Source organism: Molothrus aeneus, chromosome 4, assembly GCF_037042795.1.
Source record: "Molothrus aeneus isolate 106 chromosome 4, BPBGC_Maene_1.0, whole genome shotgun sequence".
Classification (NCBI taxonomy): Eukaryota; Metazoa; Chordata; class Aves; order Passeriformes; family Icteridae; genus Molothrus; species Molothrus aeneus.
This window is the reverse complement of record NC_089649.1, coordinates 71,658,636-71,681,317: the sequence shown is the minus strand read 5'-3', so window position 1 is coordinate 71,681,317 and position 22,682 is coordinate 71,658,636. Positions and strand designations below refer to the sequence as shown.

At 42.5% G+C, this 22,682-nt stretch overlaps 1 protein-coding gene across 1 annotated transcript; it reads right to left on the bottom strand.

The window, feature by feature from the left end:
- Positions 1 to 71: 71 nt before the first annotated feature.
- On the bottom strand, positions 72 to 21,466 carry M1AP (meiosis 1 associated protein). The gene is given in 12 exon segments (XM_066549252.1): positions 72 to 218; positions 384 to 539; positions 1,048 to 1,254; positions 1,775 to 1,916; positions 2,422 to 2,572; positions 3,107 to 3,280; positions 8,057 to 8,231; positions 9,851 to 10,033; positions 13,377 to 13,634; positions 13,636 to 13,663; positions 21,352 to 21,382; positions 21,415 to 21,466. Coding segments are annotated over 12 exon segments (1,704 nt in total).
- Positions 21,467 to 22,682: the final 1,216 nt, after the last annotated feature.

The window sequence follows — 22,682 nt, the reverse complement described above, 5'->3', positions numbered from 1 at the left end:
TGTCTTGCCTGACCACATCCGGCCAGCTGCTGAGCCAGGAGCTGTGGCTGCCCAGGGGCAGCTGCTGCTGCTCACTGCAGGAACTCCTCGTACTCCTTGGGGAGCAGGGAGCCCTCACAGGAGCCTCTCCTGGCTGCTGCTGCTGCTGGTCTGAACGTTTGGAGGGGAGAGGGAGCCATCAGCAGGGGAGCCACTGCAGCTTTGGCTCTGCTCTGAGGCTGCAAGACAGGGACAAAACACAAATCCTTGTGTGGGGAGGTGCTGGCTGTGCCTCACCTTGCTGGGAATTCCTGCAGGAAGCTGGCCAGGAGGGCACAATCTGCTGGAATCTGGCCAGGAGGGGACATCAGAGCCCATGCAGGCTGCTCACACACAGGACTCACCTGCCTGGGCTGGTGGCGCTCCGGGCGCTGCTCCCGGGGCTGGGGCTGCTGCCGGTGGGGAGGTTTGTACAAGGAGCTCTTCAGGTATTTGTAGAGGTTGCTCTTCAGGTGCAAGGGGTTGTAAGCAACTTCCACTTCCAAGTTGTTCAGGGCATTCTGCTTGGAAGAGAGAACTTGAGTTTGCTACAGGATGTGACAGGTGGAAGCTGTGGGGTTTGCATGTTTGTGGTTTTTTTGGTTTCTTTTTCAGGGACAGTGTTGCAGACACTCCAAACCACCCACCCTGCAGTAAAAGGTGAAGGGATTTTTGGCTGTGCTGCAAACTGTGTATAGAACAAGAGGCATCTCCAGACAGATCTTAATGGACTTAAACATCCCCTTGCAGGATGCAGTCCTATCCTTTCCCACGCCCAGAATCAGCCAACAAGCTGCAACTCCCTTTCTGGGCACTGTCACCCTCAACTCTGCTTCACAAGGCCTCTTCCCACCATCAGACACCAACATTGCTCCCAAGGACAGGTATTTGCTGTCCATGGAGAAAGCTGTGTGCTGGGAAGGAGTTCTGGAGTGCAACATCACACAATGTCACTAGACATTGTCACAGCCATTTCCTTCTCTCGCTATCTACTGAGGTGATAAGGAGAGTTGATAATGAGTGACTCACCTCGATGGGGCCCCTGACACGCTCGGGGTGCTCAGCCAGGAGGGCTGGGAAGGCTGATGGCAGCAGGAGCTCTCTGATGGCCACTGCTTTCACCAGGAGAGTGGCAGAGTCAGAGGGGACGATGACATAATAGGGGTGCACCACCACGTTCCAGTTTGGTCCCGCGTTCTGGGGCTCCTGCCTGGCCAAGAGCATCCACTTCCTTTTCTAAAGGGCAAAATCCAGGTGTGAGCAACAGCAACAGCAACAGCCACTTCCTTCAGCACTGCCACCGTGGGTTCAGGGCAGGCACACTCACACATCATGGAAGGGAAAGTATTCTGCAGCAGGGCTCAGGACAGTATGGCATTTAGGTTATTTTTTTAGCAAGTCAATTCTTAAAAAAACCCACCCAATTTTGGTTTGCAGCTTGTCAGTAACAGCCAGTTCTCCACAGTCCAAGCCTTGGTTAATTATTTTCGCTGCTGAAGTCTCAAATCTAACTCCAACCCTGGCATTTGCACTTCACACCTCCAAACACTCATTTCTGGAAGGTTTGAGAGTCTTCCCTAAGCTCTGATGAGCTGGAGCATCTTCCCAGCAGATGGAAGGATTTACAAGTCCAATTCTGGCCCATGAGATGAGGTTGTAGCTTTTAAAATGTTTCCTGACAGATGCTACAAGGTGTGCACTCAGTGTTCCCTTCCCTGGCCATCCCTGCCCATCACAGTGCCCTTCCCACACTCACCAGGAGGCTGTGACACAAAGCATGGAAGCTGTGCTGGTTTGTCTCCAGTTCATCCCAGTCCAGCTGCCAGCAGCTTGTGGGCTTGATGATGAAGGGCAGCCCATAGAGTACAGACTCACAGACCCCTTCAGACTTCAGAGCCCTGCAGGATACAGCTCATGTTAGTGCTCAGCATTAACTGCACAGCTTAGAAATTATCCTGCTTTTTCCTATAAAGACACTGGAGAGCATCTCTGTGCTCTGCCCTGAACTGCTGCCAGGAAAGTGAATTCTTAGGTGAAATCACAGCACTGTGAGGCTTTGCTTAGTTTCTGACATCCAGTTAATTGCTGTGGCCTCGTTAGGTAATGAGAGAGCAGAATAATTACAATAAAACATTTCACTGGGGTGAAAGAACTTGAGCAGGAATGGCATCTGTGGTGTCACCCTCATTGGGTGCTGTGGTGACACCAGGTGTGACTGTGGTCTGCACGTGGGCTGTGCTGTTCCATGAGAGGAAGAGTGATGGAACTGAGGGTTTTTCACACCACAATTTGGCTCATCAGCACCACCAGAGCCTCCTGGTGATGTCAGCAGGCCCCAGGAAAGTGGAGCTTTTCTTACACCCTCCCCCAGTCACCCAGTGGAAGACAAGAAGCACCACTCACTTCAGCACCCGGAGTTTGTGCAGAGCTGGGCATGGCCAGGCTGCCATGTGCCAGGGAGAGCTGGCATCTGCTGCTCTCCCAGTGCCATCACATGTCCCCAAAAGCAGGGCTGGGTCCAGCAGCCTCTCCTGCAAATCACACTTCAGGCACACTGGGAGAAGGAGAATGGGTTAGGTCGCTGGGATGGGCAATGTTTAGCACATGACATGCTCAAAGCACTTCAAAATTAATGTTTTCTAGCAACTACTGGGGGAAAGAAAATACTAAAGCCTGGCACAAGGCATCAACCTGTCCCCAAGTCCCTCTGCAAGACAGCCTTTATTCAAGTGCAGCTCTCTGTAAAACAGCATTTATTTAAGTGCAGCTCTGGCACAGACTCTGTTTTGAACACAATTTTTAGGGCTATTCAGCTCTCAAGGCTCCTTTTTACCTTGGCCACGTGGCTGTAAATTCACATGCACCTCCAGGCACATCTTTGCTGCAAAATGGAAACAATTGCAGCCTCAGCAGCTGTGGCAGCAAAGAGCAGCTTTGTAAGCCTGATGATTTTCCAAGTTATCCACAGACCTCACCTGGGTCTCTAAATGGGAGGGAAGGTGCCCATAGGACAATCCTGGGGAACTTTTAAGGCTGAGGGATTCAGGAGCTCCTTGAAGGGGAGCAGAGAGGAGAGAAAATGAAATACTTAAGGTGTTCTTGGGTGCAGCAGCGTGGCCAAAACCTCCTGAGGGAAGGAGGAGATGGAGCTGTTCCCTCTCTGTGCCATGGTCATGGAGCCAGGTTTTAAACAGCATCTCCAGGCTGATGACATTGTCCTCTATGGTTTGCACCTCGATGTCCATTCCCAGGATTGCCATATCTGCAGGATAAAAGAAAAAATAGGTGAAAAAGCACCAATATTTTCAGCCATTGAAAAGATTTCTTCAGCAATTGTTAGACTCCTTGGTTGGAGGTGCAGAGAAATGTGGTTTGATGTAGCAACAACTTTTAAGCGTGGAGAAATGTAGGCTGGACAGCAGAGTTAGGCAGGATATAAACAAGATAAACCTCCCAAAAAAACCCCAAACCACCCACAAATAATATCTCAAAGATGCATGCAGATGAGAAGCTACTTGAAGTCCATCAGATAAACAAAAATAAAATGGGATAAACAAAATAAAGAGAAGGAAAAAAAAAACCATTTGCAAATTGCATAAGGCATGCAATATAACCACTGGTAAACCCAGAAGGTGCAGTGTGGTAGCACTAATAACTTTACCATACAGCCAGGATGTGGAAAGGCTTTCTCAGAAGAGGAATTAATAGCAGAAATAGCATTTTTCCACCCCTTGTGTTTACCAGGCCAGCAAGGGGATTAAAAACCAGCGCTGCATCCTTCTACACTGAGAAATCTTTTCATTTCTAACGCCATTTGGCAAAAATGACACTTATGCATTTAAAAAACCCCAAACCCAAAGAAAAATACCCAGAAATGAACTAATTTCTAGCTGGCAAATAATCCAGGACTACTGTAATGACTGTAACTCTTCAGGACACACTTTTTGCCTGTCCCCACCTCCCAGCCTTGAGGAAGAGATGATGTTGGTTGTGTGTCTGCAGCAAAGCAAACTCAGCTCCCACTCTCAACAGGAGATCTTTCTTTCCCACTGCCCTTGCTACTAAAAACCTTTCCTTGTCCTCTCTGACTGTCACTGGCTGCCAGGATATTGAATTCCTTTATTCTTTTAGTTCTTTACTACTTCTTATATTTCTTTTTTTTTTTATTTGGAGCTGTTCCCACCTCCAGCCCCTTGCCCTGAGTGTTGCTCCCCTTTCCCTGCAGAATTCACTGTTGTAGGATGATCCTGTTTTGGATGCATTTCCTACAGATTTTAGACTTGGGCTTCTCTCAGGGATGTGCACTGAAGAGGGCATTAACAGCTCAGAAGACAAAGCACCAGGAAATACATGTAATTAACTTTTATCAACAGCAAAACACAGCTGACAAAGGGAATTATTTGTTTTTGGGGCTGCTAAATGCTTTAGTTCCTCCCTCAGTAAATATTTTCCTGATTTTTGTTTTCTTAATTTTTTTCTCTGGAATAGATATTTAATCACTTATACATCTGCAGTTGGCACAAGACATGACAAGTTTAAAAGAAATTCACTGCATTCATTAGGAAAAGCAGGTTGGGGTGCCAAAATCTCCTGTGCTGTGGGTCTCAAACCTCCTGGAGGGCAGAGCCAGGCAGAGAAAGGAGCTCTGGGATTGCAGAAGATGGGCTGGGGTCATAAAAAGTCAGCAGTGCTTTATCTGCAGGACTTGTTGTTTGTTTTTATCAAAGAGAAATAGCTGGGAGCAGTTATCTCCAGCACATGCAAATATTAACCTTTGTTAGCTAAAGGTCTGGCAAAGCTCAGCTGCTTTCAGGGAGTGTAATGGGGCAGGGGAAGAGAAATAATAACAACATCAACATCAATACTAATCATCATCATCATCATCATCATCATCATCATCATCATCATCATCATTATTATAATAGAATAATAGTATAACTATATTGATAATTTATGATACAATAGAATTATAATATAATTACAATCATTTATTATATCTAATTATTTATTATGAGTTATAACTATAATATAAGTTATTATAATAATTATAATCATATATTGATTGTATAAAATTAATATTACATAATTATGATAATAGTAAAATTATAATTATAATGTATTATAAAATTACAATATAATAATAATATAATATAATTTTAAAATATAAAATAAAATATTAATAATGATAGTGGTGATGATGATAATGATGATGACAATAATAATAATATATTGATTGTATAAAATTAATATTATATAATTATGATAATAGTATAATTATATTTATAATATGAAATATAATTACAATATAATTATAATACAATATAATGGTTATATATAATAAATTATTAATAATAATAATGGTGGTGATGATTATGATGATAACAATAATAACAATATATTGATTGCATAAAATTAATACCATGTCATTATAATATTAGTATAATGATATTTATAATATATAATATAATTATAATGCAATATAATGGTAATATATAAAATAAATTATTAATAATAATGATAATAATGGTGATGGTAATGATTTATTATTATTATTATTATTATTATTATTATTATTATTATTATTATTATTATTATTATTATTATTATTATCAGAGATCAGTCCATCCCAAGGCCAGACATCCTCTTGGTTACTCCCCCAGATTATTCCCACCTCAGATGTCCTTCTCTCCACAGAGTTTAGTTAAATCACTTTGCTCTGATTCTGAGATCTCAGCATGTTCAAAGCTGTTCTAAGATTTGCCAATGTGAGGTTTTCAGTCTTTTCCAGCTGCACTGACCTGGGAATGAGCCTGTGGAGGGGATATCCTGATCCTGCTCTGGATATTAAAAATGTAAGTATATTCAAATAACCCCTAAAGAAACTAATGGAAGAAATATCCTCAGTGAAATGAAGCTCTTGATTAAGTGCTGCATCACATTTATTTTCTAGTTCAACACAGCACCAATCTTGCACTTCCTGTGCACTGGATCTTGCAAATTCAATGCTCTTTACTGTAATTTTTTAATAGGAAAATGGATTTTTTTTTCTGAAACAGAAGGAGGGAGCTCCAATGGGTATCATAAACCAGTTGGGCTCATTTTCCCAATGATCTGACTTATTCATCCCCTGTTGCTTTTTTTAGAGAGCAAATAGTTCATCCACTCAGAAAATGAGAATTTCATCCCTTGACATTTCAATGGCTTTTATGTCCACATTTATATTTTCATTCCATTTACTGGATGAAAGGGCTACACAAAAATCCACATTTAGACATAATTTGGGTGGGGTTTTGCATTCCCTGAAGCAGCCCTGTGACAGAGAGGCACAGAGCATCTCCTCCTCTGTGAGCTGAGCCCTCCAAGCCTTCCCTACTGTGACAACTGACCAGAAATTTGCTGCAACCACGAAAGAAAATGAACAGCAAGAAACAAATAACCCTGCTTGTTCCTCAGTAAAAAACCAGAAATAACCCTTTTAATCCTGTTGTTGGAATATCTGAAATACAAAGAATTCTCAGAACTTTGGGCCTGCAAGCCAAAGCTTAGAATTAAACACAAGATGTGAGCTGAGACTTTAGAAAAGGCTTCCAAACTTAAGTGCTAGAAGCAAGAATTTGGATTTGTAGTTTAAAGCAAAGGCATGTTAAGCTAAGTAAAAAAAAGTTGAGAGTTTTAGAGTTTAAGATATAGAAAAAATTAAAGTAGCTACCAAGGTCAACAAAGAAATTAGAATGCAGTACTGTGAGTTTGTGTGTCATAAATGATTAGCTAAGAACATGTACACTGTAGCATGGGTCCATAAGACAAAATATTTAAGGATTGGGTCAAAACCATAAATATCCTTTATTAGTGCAGTGTTTTATTAGTCAAGAACTCCTTAAAAAACCCTTGTGATTAAAGATCTTATGGCCTTCTGAAGCATGCTGTAATGATGTGAGCTGAACTCATCCTTCCTGCCTATGTAGAAGATAAGAAAAACCACATCATGGAAAAAGCTCAGAAATCCTGTCTCTATCTCATTCAGAACCTAAAAAATCCCCACATAATCCTCTCTCCCAGGCTGCACATTGCTGGGAAGAGTTACTGGCACTGACCAAGCCTCTTAATTAACTGTTTTTTTTGTCTTTGATACAGTTCCTGCTTCCTGCTGCTGCTTTCCTCCATGCTCAGAGTGTGTTACCCCCAGAACTCGATGCCTTTTTCTCTTTAACCCCCTCAGTGAAGCTGTGTCACACATGGATTTTAAATAACACCATGAGCTGAAGCAACACACTGCCAGTTCTGGGCTTCTTTGTTCTGTCAAGGTTGGGACTGAAGCACTTGAGAGGGTATTTCATGCTCAGACTCAGATGTTTATTAGTTCTTATCTATGTTACAGTCTCACAGCAGTGAGTTCTGCAGCATTTCACTAACAAGACACAAAATGGCCCCATCTCTCTCTCTACAAGGTCTTTTAAGGATAAATTATCCAATTAAGAAATGACACCTAAATTATTTTCACTTTTAACCCAATAACTAATCACTCGAAGTCCACAATGTGGACTTTTTTATCCAATTACAAAATACCAGCAAACCCATGGAGAAGAAGGTGGAGAAGAAGAACTAATGTCCACCTTAAAACTTCCATCTTGCTTTATATACATTGCTACATTCTAAAACCTTAAACTCTTGAGTTTTCCACCATGTGATATCACACATTTCTAGTCCAACTCCACACCCACAATCCCAGTTCTATAATTTCATTTTGGAAGCTTTCTCTACGCCCTCAGGTTAAATTCAGTGTTCTCCTGGGGGTCAGTGCCTGGCAGCACAGAAAATCTAAAATTCTCTGCATCCAGGACTCCAACATCCAGGACTCCAACAACACAGGAGCTCTGTAAGTTCTCCAAGCCCCAAGAAGTGCTGTGGTACAAATTTCCTCCAGCCACAGCAGTCCCCCCTGACCCAAGGGACATTAAATGGCCCAAAGGGAAGTGGCAGATGTTGGATTGTCATGCTGCCCAAAGCCATAACTTCCCTAAAAGTGCCCTCCACTCACCACTGCTGAGCTCCTCTGCTGGCACACACTGCTCCACATCCTCAGGCTCCAGGAAATCTCTCTTCACTACCTCAATGACCTGTATTTTTCTCAGGCTGACCAGGTCTATGTCTTGTAACTTCTTTTCCAGCTGCTTTACCATGTCTCTGCTGGGCTGGCTGGTCAGAATTGTGATCTGAAATACAAATCAGAGCTTGAAGAAGCTGCCTCTACCCCAATTCTCTCCTGGGAGGTGAAGATGTTGAGTAACACTGGTCTCATTTATGAGAGAGGAGAAATCTTGCTGAAATATCAAAAGAAGATTTATAAGTTTTTTGGGTTTTTTTGAGTTTTGGCTCACATTTAAGCCAATATGAAATGGATTGAGAGGTTCACTGGTTTTGTGCTCTGTGCTTTGCACTTGTGATCACTGAATCTCTGTGTGTAAGAAGGGACTTGTACATTAATTATAGTTCAAAGAAACTAAACTTGGCCTTCTCCCTTGAAAGCTGAATGGGAATTTTATTTTTATTTTAATGTATCCAGTCTATCCTAAAGATATTTCCCAAGAGAGCAGCAGTAGGTGTGATTCCCACCACCCAGTTCTGGTCTGATACTGAGAAAAGGAAACAAAAATTCAACTTACTCTGCATTAAAAAAATGCTTGTGATGGGGAGGGGAGGAAATTGCAATCACTTAAGTATCTGGAGCAGAAAGAGGCCTTTTTTGAAACTTTTTTTTGGCCTTTTGTGAGGGTAAAACTCCCTCCTGCCTGTCAGTGACCAAAGCCTGTCCCTGCAGCGTTTCTTACATCCCCTTGCAAAGAGAAGTACAAGAAAATTGCATAATCTAGAAGAACTAGAAGAATAATTGCATAATCTAGAAGAACTAGCCCAGAAGAACTGCTTAGGGGACTAAAAACTCCCTATATCCATGGGTTAACTTAATTTTTAATGTAGCTTGTTCCTTCAAGTATACTAGAAAATGTCCTGGATTTTGTGGTGTGTCAAATAAGGTATTGTGTCCAAAGCATGCTCTGTTTGTTCCAACCCCAGCTTTAAAGCACAAATCACCTTTCAAATGGTCAGGAAAAATACCTTAAAGCCCCAAGAAAGGCAGAAAATCAGTGGAAAAGTTTCTTGGACAGACACTGGGAGTGAGTCTCAATTGCAGCCTGACCACAGCGTGACTCTGTCACACTCTGAAAGGGTTTAAGGAGCTAAACAAAGCAGAAAGACTTGGCAAATTTCAATTTCCATTTCAATTTGTTTATGACTGGCAGGTGGACCCTGAGCCTGGGCAGTCTGAAATGTAGGATTGTTTGAAGCTGGTATTTTCTGCTGTCCAGAGGAAAACATTCCTGTGTGAGTCCTTTCCCCTTGATAACTCCCTGTCCTTTCATGTCAGTTGATACTATTTAAAAAATACTTCCTCCTGTGAACCTTGCTCTGCTTTCTGCATTCACACATCTGTTCTCATGTGTTAGTAGCAGCTTCCCTCCCCTTTATGCAAAATCACACATTTAGAGCTGAAAACACAGCCACCAAAATCCACCAAAAGTGTGTCCACCAAAAGTGTGTCCACCAAAACCTATCAGACCCTGGACCAGGACAGCTTTCCCTAGATGTGTCCTCTTTTCCACAGGAATCTGTCCAGAGGGATTTGAAGACTTGATATCTTCCTTCAGGACTTCTGTGAATCTCTGTAACATCCAGAGTGCTGAATAGCTAAATTCTTCTGCATGCTCACTAAATACACATTTATAAATCACAATGACGGGGGATGGCTCCCAGTCCCTTCCCAGCATTTTCTTACCTCAACAGAACTATTTGTGGAGCCTCCTGCTGCTGTGTGCCTGCTGTACTGCTTGAACTGCTGCAATCCATCCTGCACAGCTTGCAGCACTCCATTCCCTCCCTGGGGGAAGCAGCCTTCAGCTGGCAGCGAGCGGAGCTCTGAAATGCAGGCCTGAACTCGAGCAAAGTTTTCTTTCACTTGCTGCAAAACAGGGTTCAAGGAAAGGCTGGTCTCTTAGGTTACAAGATTTAGCTGGGTGTGTGTATTCATCACTATCTGTTAGAAGTGGGATGTTATCTTCTGTTCATTGGGCAGTTTTCTGTATCTGTTCCACAGCCAATGCTCCCTCCAGGAGATCTCTGCTGTTCATGGGCCATTCATTATTAATTGTCTTCTGTCCATGGGTCATTAATTATTAATTCTCTTCTGTCCATGGCCAGTGAGTGTCCCTGCATGGCTGATCCAATTCCATCATCCCATGGGGAGATGCTCTGCCCAGGGGAGGAGCCAAGCATTCCTACCTGGATCCAATCTGAGGTTTGGGACAGCACAGCAGCCTTTGCCCAGGGCATTGCCAGAGGAGCAGCTTCTGCTGCCCTGCATGGCCAGAGGGAGCCCAGGCCCATCTCCAGCAGCCCTGGAGCTGCAGAGGAAAACTCCCCCCTTGTGCAGGATCCCTGCTCCAGCAGAGCCACAGCTGGCACTGCAGGAGGGCTGAGCCCCATGGGATGGGGCTGTGCCACCCCCTGACACACAGGGGACAGGGCATGGTCTGACTCTGGCAGTGGTTTGGTTTATTTTTTTGTTTGTACTATTACATTTGTATTTTTAATTTTCCTAATAAAGAGTCATTATTCCTACTCCCATATCTTTACCTGAGAGCCCCTTAATTTCAAATTTATGATAATTCAGAGGGAGTGGGTTTACATTTTCCATTTCAGGGGAGGCTCCTGCCTTCCTTAGCAGATACCTGTCTTTTCAAACCAAGACAGCTGCTAAACAACATAAAATGTTGTAACAACATGACTTTATGTTGCTGTAAAACAACATAAAATACCTCTCCATAATGTGGAGGAAGGCTGGTGGTCACAGAGAAGTCAGCTCACCTGAGCCTCACCAAGAACTCAGAGCTGAGACAGACCCAGCAGCTAAACTGGTCCATTGTGGCCACGGGAAAGATACTGAGTGAACTCTACCAAATTTATTTAAAGCAATACAAGACACTGCTGCCAGAGGTCACCTTCCCCACTGAAGAGGCAGCAGGTGAACATTTGACTTGTTTGCTTCAGTGTGTGGAGCTCTGGGTCACTGAAGCACCCCTGAGCCCTGGTTTGCAGGTGGGCTGTCAGTGGGACTGAGTGGGAAGCTGCAGAGGCTCTGCTCAGTCCTTACTCAGTGCCACATTAAATTTTTTGATGCTTCAATGCTGATTTCTTATCTTGCCACCATTTACTCTCCCCCTGAGTTATCTACTTTCATTCTGGCTTCTCTTTCTTTGCCCTCCCTGCCCTTTCCAGGGAGGCTTTATGGACTCTCCTACAGTGGGAACAGAGACCATAAACAAGCACAGAGGAAAGGTTAAACCCAGGGTAAGTGTGTGTGACACTTCCCCATGTACTCTCCCCATCTCTATTTTCAGTTCTGGGGCTTTCCTGACTTCATGATTTGTCTAACACAGCTCTGAGGAACAGCTTCAGTACAGTAAAGTGAATACAAAGAATGGCTTGGAAATTATTAAAATCATTGTAAAAATGTTTTGCAGTTAAACTTATAATTTGTTCTTGATTTCCCAGCCAGAACAGAGAAGGGACCTACTCCTATTTAGAGGAAGAAAGGATAAAATACAAGCATGTTCTTCAATATTAAGAAATCCCTGGAGGATAAAGCAAATAAGTGCAAATTTGGAACCAGGTACAGGTTTCACAATGCCAGTTATTAAGCACTGGATGAAATTATCAAGAGAAGTCCTTGATTACCCATCTTGTCTTCAGATCAAAACTAGATGGCTTTCTGGAAGGAAGTTTTAATGAACAGGGGTACTTTAGTGAAATATAATAGCCTGTGATGTGAACATACAAAACAGTGATCTAAGGGCTCCTCTGTCTTTAAAAACTGTGACTATCAAAATGAGGAATTGTTGTTTAAATAAAAAAGACAGCTGATCAGGAGCAGCAGTCATAAGATTGTCCTTGTCACATTATCTATAACCTTTCCTACCAAACAAACACCAGCACTAGCCAGAGTCTTCTTGCAGATCACATTTGCTAATTTACTCTTGACTTCTGCTTTTTTATTTTTCTCAAGATGTGGAGACTTGACAAAACTCTTCAGAATGTTTCCACCATTGCTGTGTGAATTGGAAGGGTTAATCCTGTGTGTTTACACCGATGCTGTGTAAATGGGAGTGCTCAGTGTGATTATTTCTAACAGGATGACTTCAAAATTCTTGTGAACTTTAAGATGCATATTTGTATTCCCAAACTATTACTGCAGAGCTGCTGCTCATTCTCCATCTACATTTATTCCTGTGCAGAGCCCTAAATGAGAGCAATTTCTTCTTACTGACTTAGAGCTCTGTATTTAAAATCTGTGTGGATGTGGCACTTAGGAACATGCTGAAGTGGTGGATTTGGCAGTGCTGGGTTTAGAATTGGATTTAGTCTTACAGGACTTCTCCAGATGATTTGAGAGCAATATTTGTTCTATTTGTTCTTACTGACTTCGATCTGTATATTTAAAATCTGTGTGGATGTGGCACTTAGGAACATGCTTAAGTGGTAGATTTGGCAGGTCTGGGTTTAGAATTGGATTTAGTCTTAAAAGACTTTTCCTGAAATCACAGAATCATCTGGATGTTTCTAAAATTCAGCACAGATATATATAATATATATTATATGTATTATATATATCATATATATTATATATATTTTATATATATATATTATATATTATATATATTAGATATATATTATAGATAGATACATACATACATATTCAGCACATATATACATATATATATACATATATATATATATATAAAAAATATATATATTTATTTTTTTTTAAATTATGCTCCTTTCCACTTCAATATCTACAACCTCTCACATATTGGTAATATATTCAGCACATATATATATTTTTTAATTTTTTTTTTTAATTCTGCACCTTTCCCCTCCAACATCTAGAACCTCTCACACATTGGTAATATTTGTCCAGCTGGAGCTGTGTGTGATAGTTCTGAGAGAGAAGCAGCACAGCACAAAGCAGCACACAAAAGGTGCAACAGACCCTCCAAAACAGATGTTTTAGGAAGGTAGAGCACAAAACCTAATTGATCAGGTTGACAGATCAAAAATGACACTCCTCCTTTTCAACTTTATGAAATTTATGAAATTTCATGAAATTCACCTCACGGCGAAAAGATCGTTCTGAGAACGGCTGATTTTTAAGATGCAGTTTACACACAGATTTTTAGATATGCATTTAGCTGTCAGTAATTAACATTTTTTCCCCCCCCGAGCAGCAGCACAGCCTGGGGCATTACCGTGAAGGGCAGCAGACACTCCTGCTGGGGCTGCACCACGTAGAGGCTGAGCAGGGGCACCCTGCAGGGCCCTGCCAGGCCGCAGGCCAGCACCAGGACGTTCTCCAGAGCCTGGGAGAGCACGGAGCAGGTGCTGGCCCAGCCAGGGCAGGTGGCATCCACCACCAGGATGTGGGATGGCTGCTGGCTGGGGGCCTTGGCAGCAGGGAAGGTTCTCCGTGCTTCTGAAGGGAGTTTTCTGGAATTCATGGCTTCTGCACGTGGCTGTTACGTGCACAGTGATGCATCTGAGTGGGAGAAATGAATAAAGAACAGCAATGATTGAGGGCCTCTGTTAGAAACCTGATGAAATTACTGAGAATTTCAGACTTTCTGTGCTAACAAGCACTGATCCCCAAGAGAACACTGCATTTGACCTGAGGCTGTGGAGAAAACTTCCAAAATTAAATGATAGAACTAAAATGATGAGTGTATAGTTTAAATAAAAGTGTAATATCACATAGTTGAAAAACTAAAGTTTAAAGTTTTAGAATATATAACAAAATAAAAATTTTAAGGCAGAAGCTGGTCCTTCTTCTTCATAGATTTAAGTAGTATTGTGTAATTAGATAAAAAAGTCCACATTGCAAGCCACAAGTAGCTAGTTATTAAGTTAAAAATGAAAATTATAAGTGTGTAGTTTAAATAAGAGTGTATAATATCACTTCAGATACTTAAGTGATTGCAATTCCTCTCTCCCCATCACAAGCATCTTTTTAATGCAGAGTAAGTTGAATTTTTGTTTCCTTTTCTCAGTATCAGACCAAAATTAGGTGATGGGAATCACAGCTACTGCTGCTCTCTTGGGAAATATCTTTAGGATAGACTGGATACATAAAAAAAATACAAAATTCCCATTCAGCTTTCAAGGGAGAAGGCCAAGTTTAGTCTATTTGAACTATAATTAATGTACAAGTCCCTTCTTACACACAGAGACTCAGTGATCACAAGTGGAAAGCACAGAGCACAAAACCTGTGGATGTTCCTCCAGTGAACCTCTCAATCCATTTCACACAGTAAAGACCTTAAAGTTTAACATCTAAAAATATAATATATGTATATAAAACAAAATAAATGCTTTAGAAGAAAAACCACTCCTTCTTCTTCCTCTTCTTCTTCATGAATTTAAATACTGTGTAATTCGATAATAATAATCCACATTAAAAACCTCAAGTAGTTATTAAGTTAAAAGAAAAAAAAATAATTTAAGTGTCATTTCTTAATTAAACAGCTTATCCTTAAAAAAAACCTTACAGAAAAAAAATGCAGCTCCATTTTAAATTTGTTAACATAAAGTACTATAAAACTCTGTAAAACTGTAATACAAATGAAAACTGACAAACATCTAAATCCAAATTCTGCACTGGCCAGGAGGTTGCACCCAAACCCCTGTGCCTTCACCCCCAGGAGCACGAGACAAGGAGCTGGAAAAGCCAAAGGAGGCCAGCAGGATGCAGCAAGAAGATCCTGCACATCCAGGAATTTTACTTTGTGGGTTAAATTGACTTTGTTGCTGTTGTTTTTTTCTTTTTATTTTTTTTTTTACTTGGTGGGTGTGAAGAACCAACTTTTGTCCTTCTGAGTGTCAAACATCTGGGATGAGCTCCTCCACAGATCTTGAATTTGATTTTTGTTGCCCACCCCATCTCCCTTCAACCTTAAGCACAAGAACATTTTCCTGTTCAAAAATGTATTTTTTACTTCATGAGCAAAAAGCTTTTCTAAAAATCCCCTCTCCACTAATTCCATGCAAATCATTCAGTGCTGTTTGTGAAGATACAGGAAATCCTTCAAAATTGAAAAGTGTTGGTATAACTGCACACCTCTTGTTATGAAGTGGGATAATGTTTTTTCCCTGCAGTTTTGTTCCCAGCAGAATTAATGAAAGTTTTAGGAAGGATTTACACAATTAGGCTCTGGCCTGTCATTTGTGGGGTGTGTTCAGCTCACACAAACAGCTCTTTTATGGTCTCCAAGGAGACAAGATACTGCATTTCCTACAGCCTCCAGCACTCTGGAGTAAGAATTTCTGTAAGGCTTGGGAAGAGCAAGAGATGAGTTTTTATCTGCCTGAAGAATCATCAGAAAAAAAAATAAAATCTGAATTTCTAGGATTCCTTAGGATGCCTGTCAGTGCAGGCAAAACAAGAGTAATCACAGCCTGAATTTCCAGACTGGGATTAACATTTCAGAACTGATGAAAATGTTATAAATACAGATATAGATCATGTAGGTATCTTGCTTTGATTAGTCCTCTGCTATAATTTGATTGTCAAATGCAAGACTGCCAGATATCACTTTAATCAGTGTCTCTCCTGAAGCTTTTCAATTTCCAGCAGAGTTTACTCAATTACTTCACTGAATCTGGGAATGGACTTGTCTGTCTGAATTTTTCCTGATGAGGCTTCAGTGCTACTGAACTCTGCAAGCCCCCAGAGCTTCCTCAAACAAGGAAACAAAACCCATCCTGTCAGAAATCCACAAGAGCTGGGCCTTAGCATTGGTTTCAGAGAGGAAAATTAGTTTTGATGCTGAAGCAGAGAGAGTTTTCCTAATTTTGAATTAATTATCTCATTCTTGGCACTCTACTTATTTTTATTTCTAAACTATTAATGCAGAGCTGCTGCTCACTCTCCAGCTACATTTATTGCTGTGCAGAGCCCTAAATGAGAGCAATATTTGTTCTTACTGTCTTAGAGCCCTGTATTTAAAATCTGTGTGGATGTGGCACTGAGGAACATGATTAAGTGGTGAATTATTAAGGACTATGCTTATTTTAAAGTGGTTTTGTTTAAACAAATCCCTCATCAGGTCCTTACCAACTGAATTTCATTTCTTCAAAATTGTGATGTCTTAATTAATCTCTGCTTAGCAAGATTGATGGGATTTATATGCATCTCTCTATAATATTTGACAATATTTGACCTCTTTTATAGCTCTAGTGAGGCTGGAGAATGGAGGAATTCTGTGGTAAGAAAATTCTGTGGTAAAATGACATTTTCATTTAGGTATTGGGTGGACTGACAGAGTCCATCCCAAGGGATCCTCCACAATTCCATGAGAATTGGGTAAACTCTGAGTTCTGGCAGCTGATTTGACATTAAGTTATTGCTCAATAAAGCAGAACTCTCCAGGTGTGAGGGCTGGTGATGTGCATTTAGTTCAATGCAAGGAGACACAAATTGTGCAGAACTAGAAAGAGGCAGAAAGGAAATTTCTTTATGGTGAGTGATTTGTGACTGCTGAGGACATTCTGCAGTTGTACATCATCCTATGTACTTAGTTTGTTATAAAAAAAAAATTTATTAAATAATATCCAGGTCTAAAAAGACATAGCACCAAAGCCACTGGTTAAAGAGGATTGAGGATAATTGGTTTTAAAATGTGCCATTTTCAGAGTAAGCTTCAAACCCCTGGGAAACAGGAATATTTTCATGTGGAAAACAAATCAAGCTGCATAAATGAGGGTTTACTAAAGAATAAACTGGCTGTGCAGTGTGGATGGCCTCTGGTGTGAAGAGTTTTTTCCACCTAGCCTAGAAAGGAAGGTATTTATTTAAAAAGGTCAGGATGAACAGAAGAATAAAGAGTTCTCAGGAAATCAATCTACTGAAAACAAAATTATTCCAGAACCTATGTAATAGAAGATATTATGTGTTACTCTATTCATCAGTGCTATAATCAATCACAAATAAATGGCTTTAGGGTTGTGCTTTTATTGACATAAAATCATCAAACCTTAGCAAGAATTGTCACTTCATATTAGTGTTAAAATCACTCATTATAACCTTTAGAGGTTCTTGGGTTTTTTTCACAAAAGAAGAGGAACTATAACATTGTAGGAGTTTAGAAAAAAGTAATTTTTAAATCCTGAATCACTAAAAATGATTAAAAATGACAAAACCTTAAGAGAGCAGCAGAGCAAGGACAAACTGCTGCAGAATTCCCAGGTGGAATTTTGTGGAAAAGCAGCCAACTCAAACCCCACCAGGAGAGCTGGGCTGTCAGGGTGCTTGAGTGACAGGCTGGAATTGCCAGAATTCAATTTCTAGGAACTGTAATAACCCAGTGATCACATTATGGGCAGGCCTAACAAAGCCTCACGGGGCAGCTGCTCCATCTTCCCTGGCATCTTGATTAAGAATCCGGGCTGACACCTTGTCAACACACACACTGTAACCTGAGAAAAACCTGCACAGTTCATGGGCAGCATAAAAACCTGCATCATTCATGGGCAGCATAAAAACCTGCACAGTTCATGGGCAGGATAAAAACCTGCACAGTTCATGGGCAGGATAAAAACCTGCATCATTCATGGGCAGGATAAAAACCTGCACAATTCATGGGCAGCATAAAAACCTGCACAATTCATGGGCAGGATAAAAACCTGCATCATTCATGGGCAGGATAAAAACCTGCACAGTTCATGGGCAGCATAAAAACCTGCATCGTTCATGGGCAGGATAAAAACCTGCACAGTTCATGGGCAGGATAAAAACCTGCATCATTCATGGGCAGGATAAAAACCTGCACAATTCATGGGCAGCATAAAAACCTGCACAGTTCATGGGCAGGATAAAAACCTGCACAGTTCATGGGCAGGATAAAAACCTGCATCATTCATGGTCAGGATAAAAACCTGCACAATTCATGGGCAGCATAAAAACCTGCACAATTCATGGGCAGGATAAAAACCTGCATCATTCATGGGCAGGATAAAAACCTGCACAGTTCATGGGCAGGATAAAAACCTGCACAATTCATGGGCAGGATAAAAACCTGCATCATTCATGGGCAGCATAAAAACCTGCATCATTCATGGGCAGGATAAAAACCTGCACAATTCATGGGCAGGATAAAAACCTGCATCATTCATGGGCAGCATAAAAACCTGCATCATTCATGGGCAGGATAAAAACCTGCACAATTCATGGGCAGGATAAAAACCTGCATCATTCATGGGCAGGATAAAAACCTGCACAGTTCATGGGCAGCATAAAAACCTGCATCGTTCATGGGCAGGATAAAAACCTGCACAATTCATGGGCAGCATAAAAACCTGCACATTCATGGGCAGCATAAAAACCTGCATCATTCATGGGCAGGATAAAAACCTGCACAGTTCATGGGCAGCATAAAAACCTGCACAGTTCATGGGCAGGGCGTGCTGCAGGCAGGGAATCACCAGTGAGGCTGCAGGGAAAATCCTGGGATACACCCAGTGCTGGAATTGTCCTCCATGGCTCCTACAGCCTCAACTCTTCTACCCTGGATGTGACCTCAGAGTGTAAAGTTTCAATCTTACTGTGGCATTTTCATATTTCCTGTACTGTTTTGGGGTTGTGTTTTTAAAGCTTTAGGCAGCAACACCCCCTCAGTGGTGGCTGCATCCTGGGAGCAAGGGAAGGCAGAAGTTGTCCCACAGGAGATCCTGTGGCGTGTCCCACCTGGAACAGCAGGATGTGCCAAGGTGGCTCTGGCTCTTGAGGTCTCTGCAGGGACTGGGAGAGCTCTACTGGGCTGGACAGGGACAGGGACACCTGTACTGGGCTGGACTGGGACTGGGACACCTGTACTGGGCTGGACTGGGATTGGGAAAGCTGGACAGGGACAGGGACAGCTGGACAGGGCTGGACTGGGATTGGGACACCTGTACTGGGCTGTACTGGGACTGGGACAGCTGGGCAGGGATAGAGACACCAGTACTGGGCTGTATTGGGGTTGGGACACCTGTACTAGGCTGTACTGGGATTGGGACAGCTGGGCAGGGATAGAGACACCAGTACTGGGCTGTATTGGGGTTGGGACACCTGTACTGGGCTGTACTGGGATTGGGAAAGCTTGACAGGGACTGGGAAAGCTGTACTGGGCTGGACAGGGACAGAGACACCTGTACTGGGCTGTACTGGGACTGGGACAGCTCTACAGGTGTCAGGAAGCTGTACTGGACTCTACAGGGATTGGGACACCTGTACTGGACTCTACAGGGATTGGGACACTTGTACCAGGCTGTACTGGGGTTGGAACACCTGTACTGGGATTAGGACACCTGTACTGGGCTGTGCTGGGATTAGGACAGCTGTACTGGGAATAGGACACCTGTACTGGGCTGTACTGGGATTTGAAAACCTGTACTGGAATTGGAACACCTGTACTGGGATTGGAACACCTGTACTGGGATTAGGACAGCTGTACTGGGCTGTACTGGGATTGGAACACCTGTACTGGATTGGGACACCTGTACTGGGATTAGGACACCTGTACTGGTCTGTACTGGGATTAGGACAGCCGTGTGTGCCTGAAGGGTGGCCAGGCCCCCAGGGGGTGTCAGGGCAAGCCAGCAGCTGTGCTGGGCTCCCTCACACCCCACCCTGTGTTTCCCAGACACATTTGTCCTTGCTGCCATCCATTCCTCCCTGCACTGGACACTGTGGGAAGGATGCATGGGGAGGCAAGCACTGGCTCCAGCTTTTCCCCCCAGCCTGGGGCCTTGATGGAGCATTTTGGTGCTGCAATTAAAGCAAAACCAGGAATAAACTCCTCTGCCTGATCTCTGTTTTGTAAGGTGCACCTTTCATCCCTGAACTGGGTTTTCCCCCACATTTTCCTTCAAGTTTGCTCTACACCAACAGGGCCCGAGGCTGCTGCCCTTGTAAATGCCTTAATTGCATTTACAGAGCAAATGAGGACTAATTATTAACTTCCCATGGAGCAACTCCCACGGGAGGTGGATGTTTTTCACTTCCCAGCTCCCAAATACCCTCACAAAGGTTTCCCTGAGGGATTTGGGGTGGAATTTCCCTGAGGGATTTGGGAGGAATTTCCCAGAGGAATTTGGGACCAAATTTCCTTGAGGAATTTGTGATGTAATTTCCCTGCGGGATTCAGGACCAAATTTTCCTGAGGAATTCAGGACCAAATTTCCCTGAGGGATTTGGGACCGAATTTCCCTGAGGGATTTGGGACCAAATTTTCCTGAGGAGTTTGGGACTAAATTTTCCTGAGGGATTGGGGCTGGATTTTCCCTGAGGGATTTGGGATGGAATTTCCCTGAAGGATTTGGGGCACAATTTCCCTGAGGGATTTGGGACTGATTTTCCCTGAGGAATTTGGGATGGGTTTTCCCTGAAGAATTCAGGACTGAATTTCCCTGAGGAATTTGGGATAGAATTTCCCTGTGGGATTCAGGACCAAATTTCCCTGAGGGATTTGGGACCAAATTTTCCTGAGGAGTTTGGGACTAAATTTTCCTGAGGAGTTTGGGACTAAATTTTCCCTGAGGGATTTGGGATGGAATTTCCCTGAAGGATTTGGGGCACAATTTTCCTGAGGGATTGGGGCTGGATTTTCCCCGAGGGATTTGGGATGGAATTTCCCTGAAGGATTTGGGGCACAATTTCCCTGAGGGATTTTGGACCGAATTTCCCTCAGAAATTTGGGACTGAATTTCCCTGAGGGATTTGGGACCGAATTTCCCTCAGGAATTTGGGACTGAATTTCCCTGAGGAATTTGGGATGGGATTTCCCTGAAGAATTTAGGACCAAATTTCCCTGAGGAATTTGGGATAGAATTTCCCTGAGGGATTTGGGACCAAATTTCCCTGAGGGATTTGGGTCAGAATTTCCCCGAGGAATTCAGGACTGAATTTCCCTGAGGAATTCGAAACAGAATTTCCCTGAAGGAATTCAGGACCGAATTTCCCTGAGGGATTGGGGACCGAATTTCTCCGAGGGATTTGGGACCGAATTTCCCTGAGGGATCTGGGATTGACTTTCCCTGAGGGACTCGGGGCCGAGGCTCCTTTCCCGCCGCCGTGTCCGCGGCCGGGCCGGGCCCTGCCCGGTGCCGCTGCCCCGGCAGCCGCCGGCGCTTCCCGATCCCGGCTCATCCCGGGGCTGTTCCCGTGGGAATGCCGCCACCCGGGCTCGGACCCACCTGGGCGGGGCCGTTTTCCCGGTCCTGGCCCAAATCCCGGGTAAATCCCGGGTAAATCCCGGTGAATCCCGGGTGAATCCCAGGTGGATCCCGGCCGGGCGGGGCCGCCGCGCATGCGCAGCGAGCGCTTCCCGCAATCCCGAATTTGGGATGCTCGGGAGAACCGGGATCGCTCTCCGTCCCAAAAATCGCATTTTGAGACCCTCCCAGCGCATTCAGCACTGGCTGAATGGTTTTTACTTTCACCATCCCATCAGCCAAACGTTAATTTTGCCAAAATTAACCCCGGCGAGCCTCAAATAAAGCCAAAGGGAGTTGGAATATTGGACATCTGGGATTGGAAATTTATGGCCCTTCAAGGAGTCTGAAGGGACCAGGAGATGCAGAAGGGATTAAGGGATGGGAAGGTGGAAAATTCTCTTTTGAGAAAAAGATGATTAAAGGTTGGAACCCTGGTTACTGAGAATTTTAGACTTTCTGTGCTGACAGGAACTGACCCCCAAGAGAACGCTGCATTTAACTTAAAGCTGTGGAGAAAGCTTCCAAAATTAAATGACAGAACTAAGATTATGAGTGTATAGTTTAAATAACAGTGTGTAGTACCACAATGTAGAAAACTTAGTTTAAAGTTTTAGAATATAGTAATATATATATATATATATATAAAATTTAAGGCAGAACCTGGTCCTTCTTCACCTTATTCTTTATAGATTTAAGTGGTATTGTGTAATTAGATAAAAAGTCCACATTCAGAGCTATAAGTAGTTAGTTATTAAGTTAAAAATAAAAATAATTTAAGTGTAATTTCTTAAAAATCCCTCCTTGAAGGGTAACTGTGTATTTTGGAGATAAAAAATTAATGGCATCAGCTTGCAGCTGTGCCAGTTCAGTGACTGCAAAAGGAAATCCAGGATTTCTCTAGAGGGAATATTTTACTGGATGTATGTAAACAAAGGCACATATTTTTGCTGTAAAGTGAATTATTGAGATTTGGGGTTGTTTTCCCTGTTTAATCTTTACATTTTCATTCTTAACTTCCAGCTCCATTGTGGCATGAGGGAAAGGATGAGTAAGGAATCAATGGGGGCAGGTGGAACCTCACAAAAAAGGAGTTTACAGCCTCAAAAATGCCTGAAAACTCAGTGGGAAAGTGTGTGTCTATGTGTAAATACTAAAACTTTTAAAGTTCCTCATCTTTATACATTTATATATATTTATATATTGACAAAATAGATATATTTACAAAATAAATAATTTATACTAAAAAGATATTTTATGTATTGAGAAATAGATAATATATATATGATATATATGATATATGATATATGATA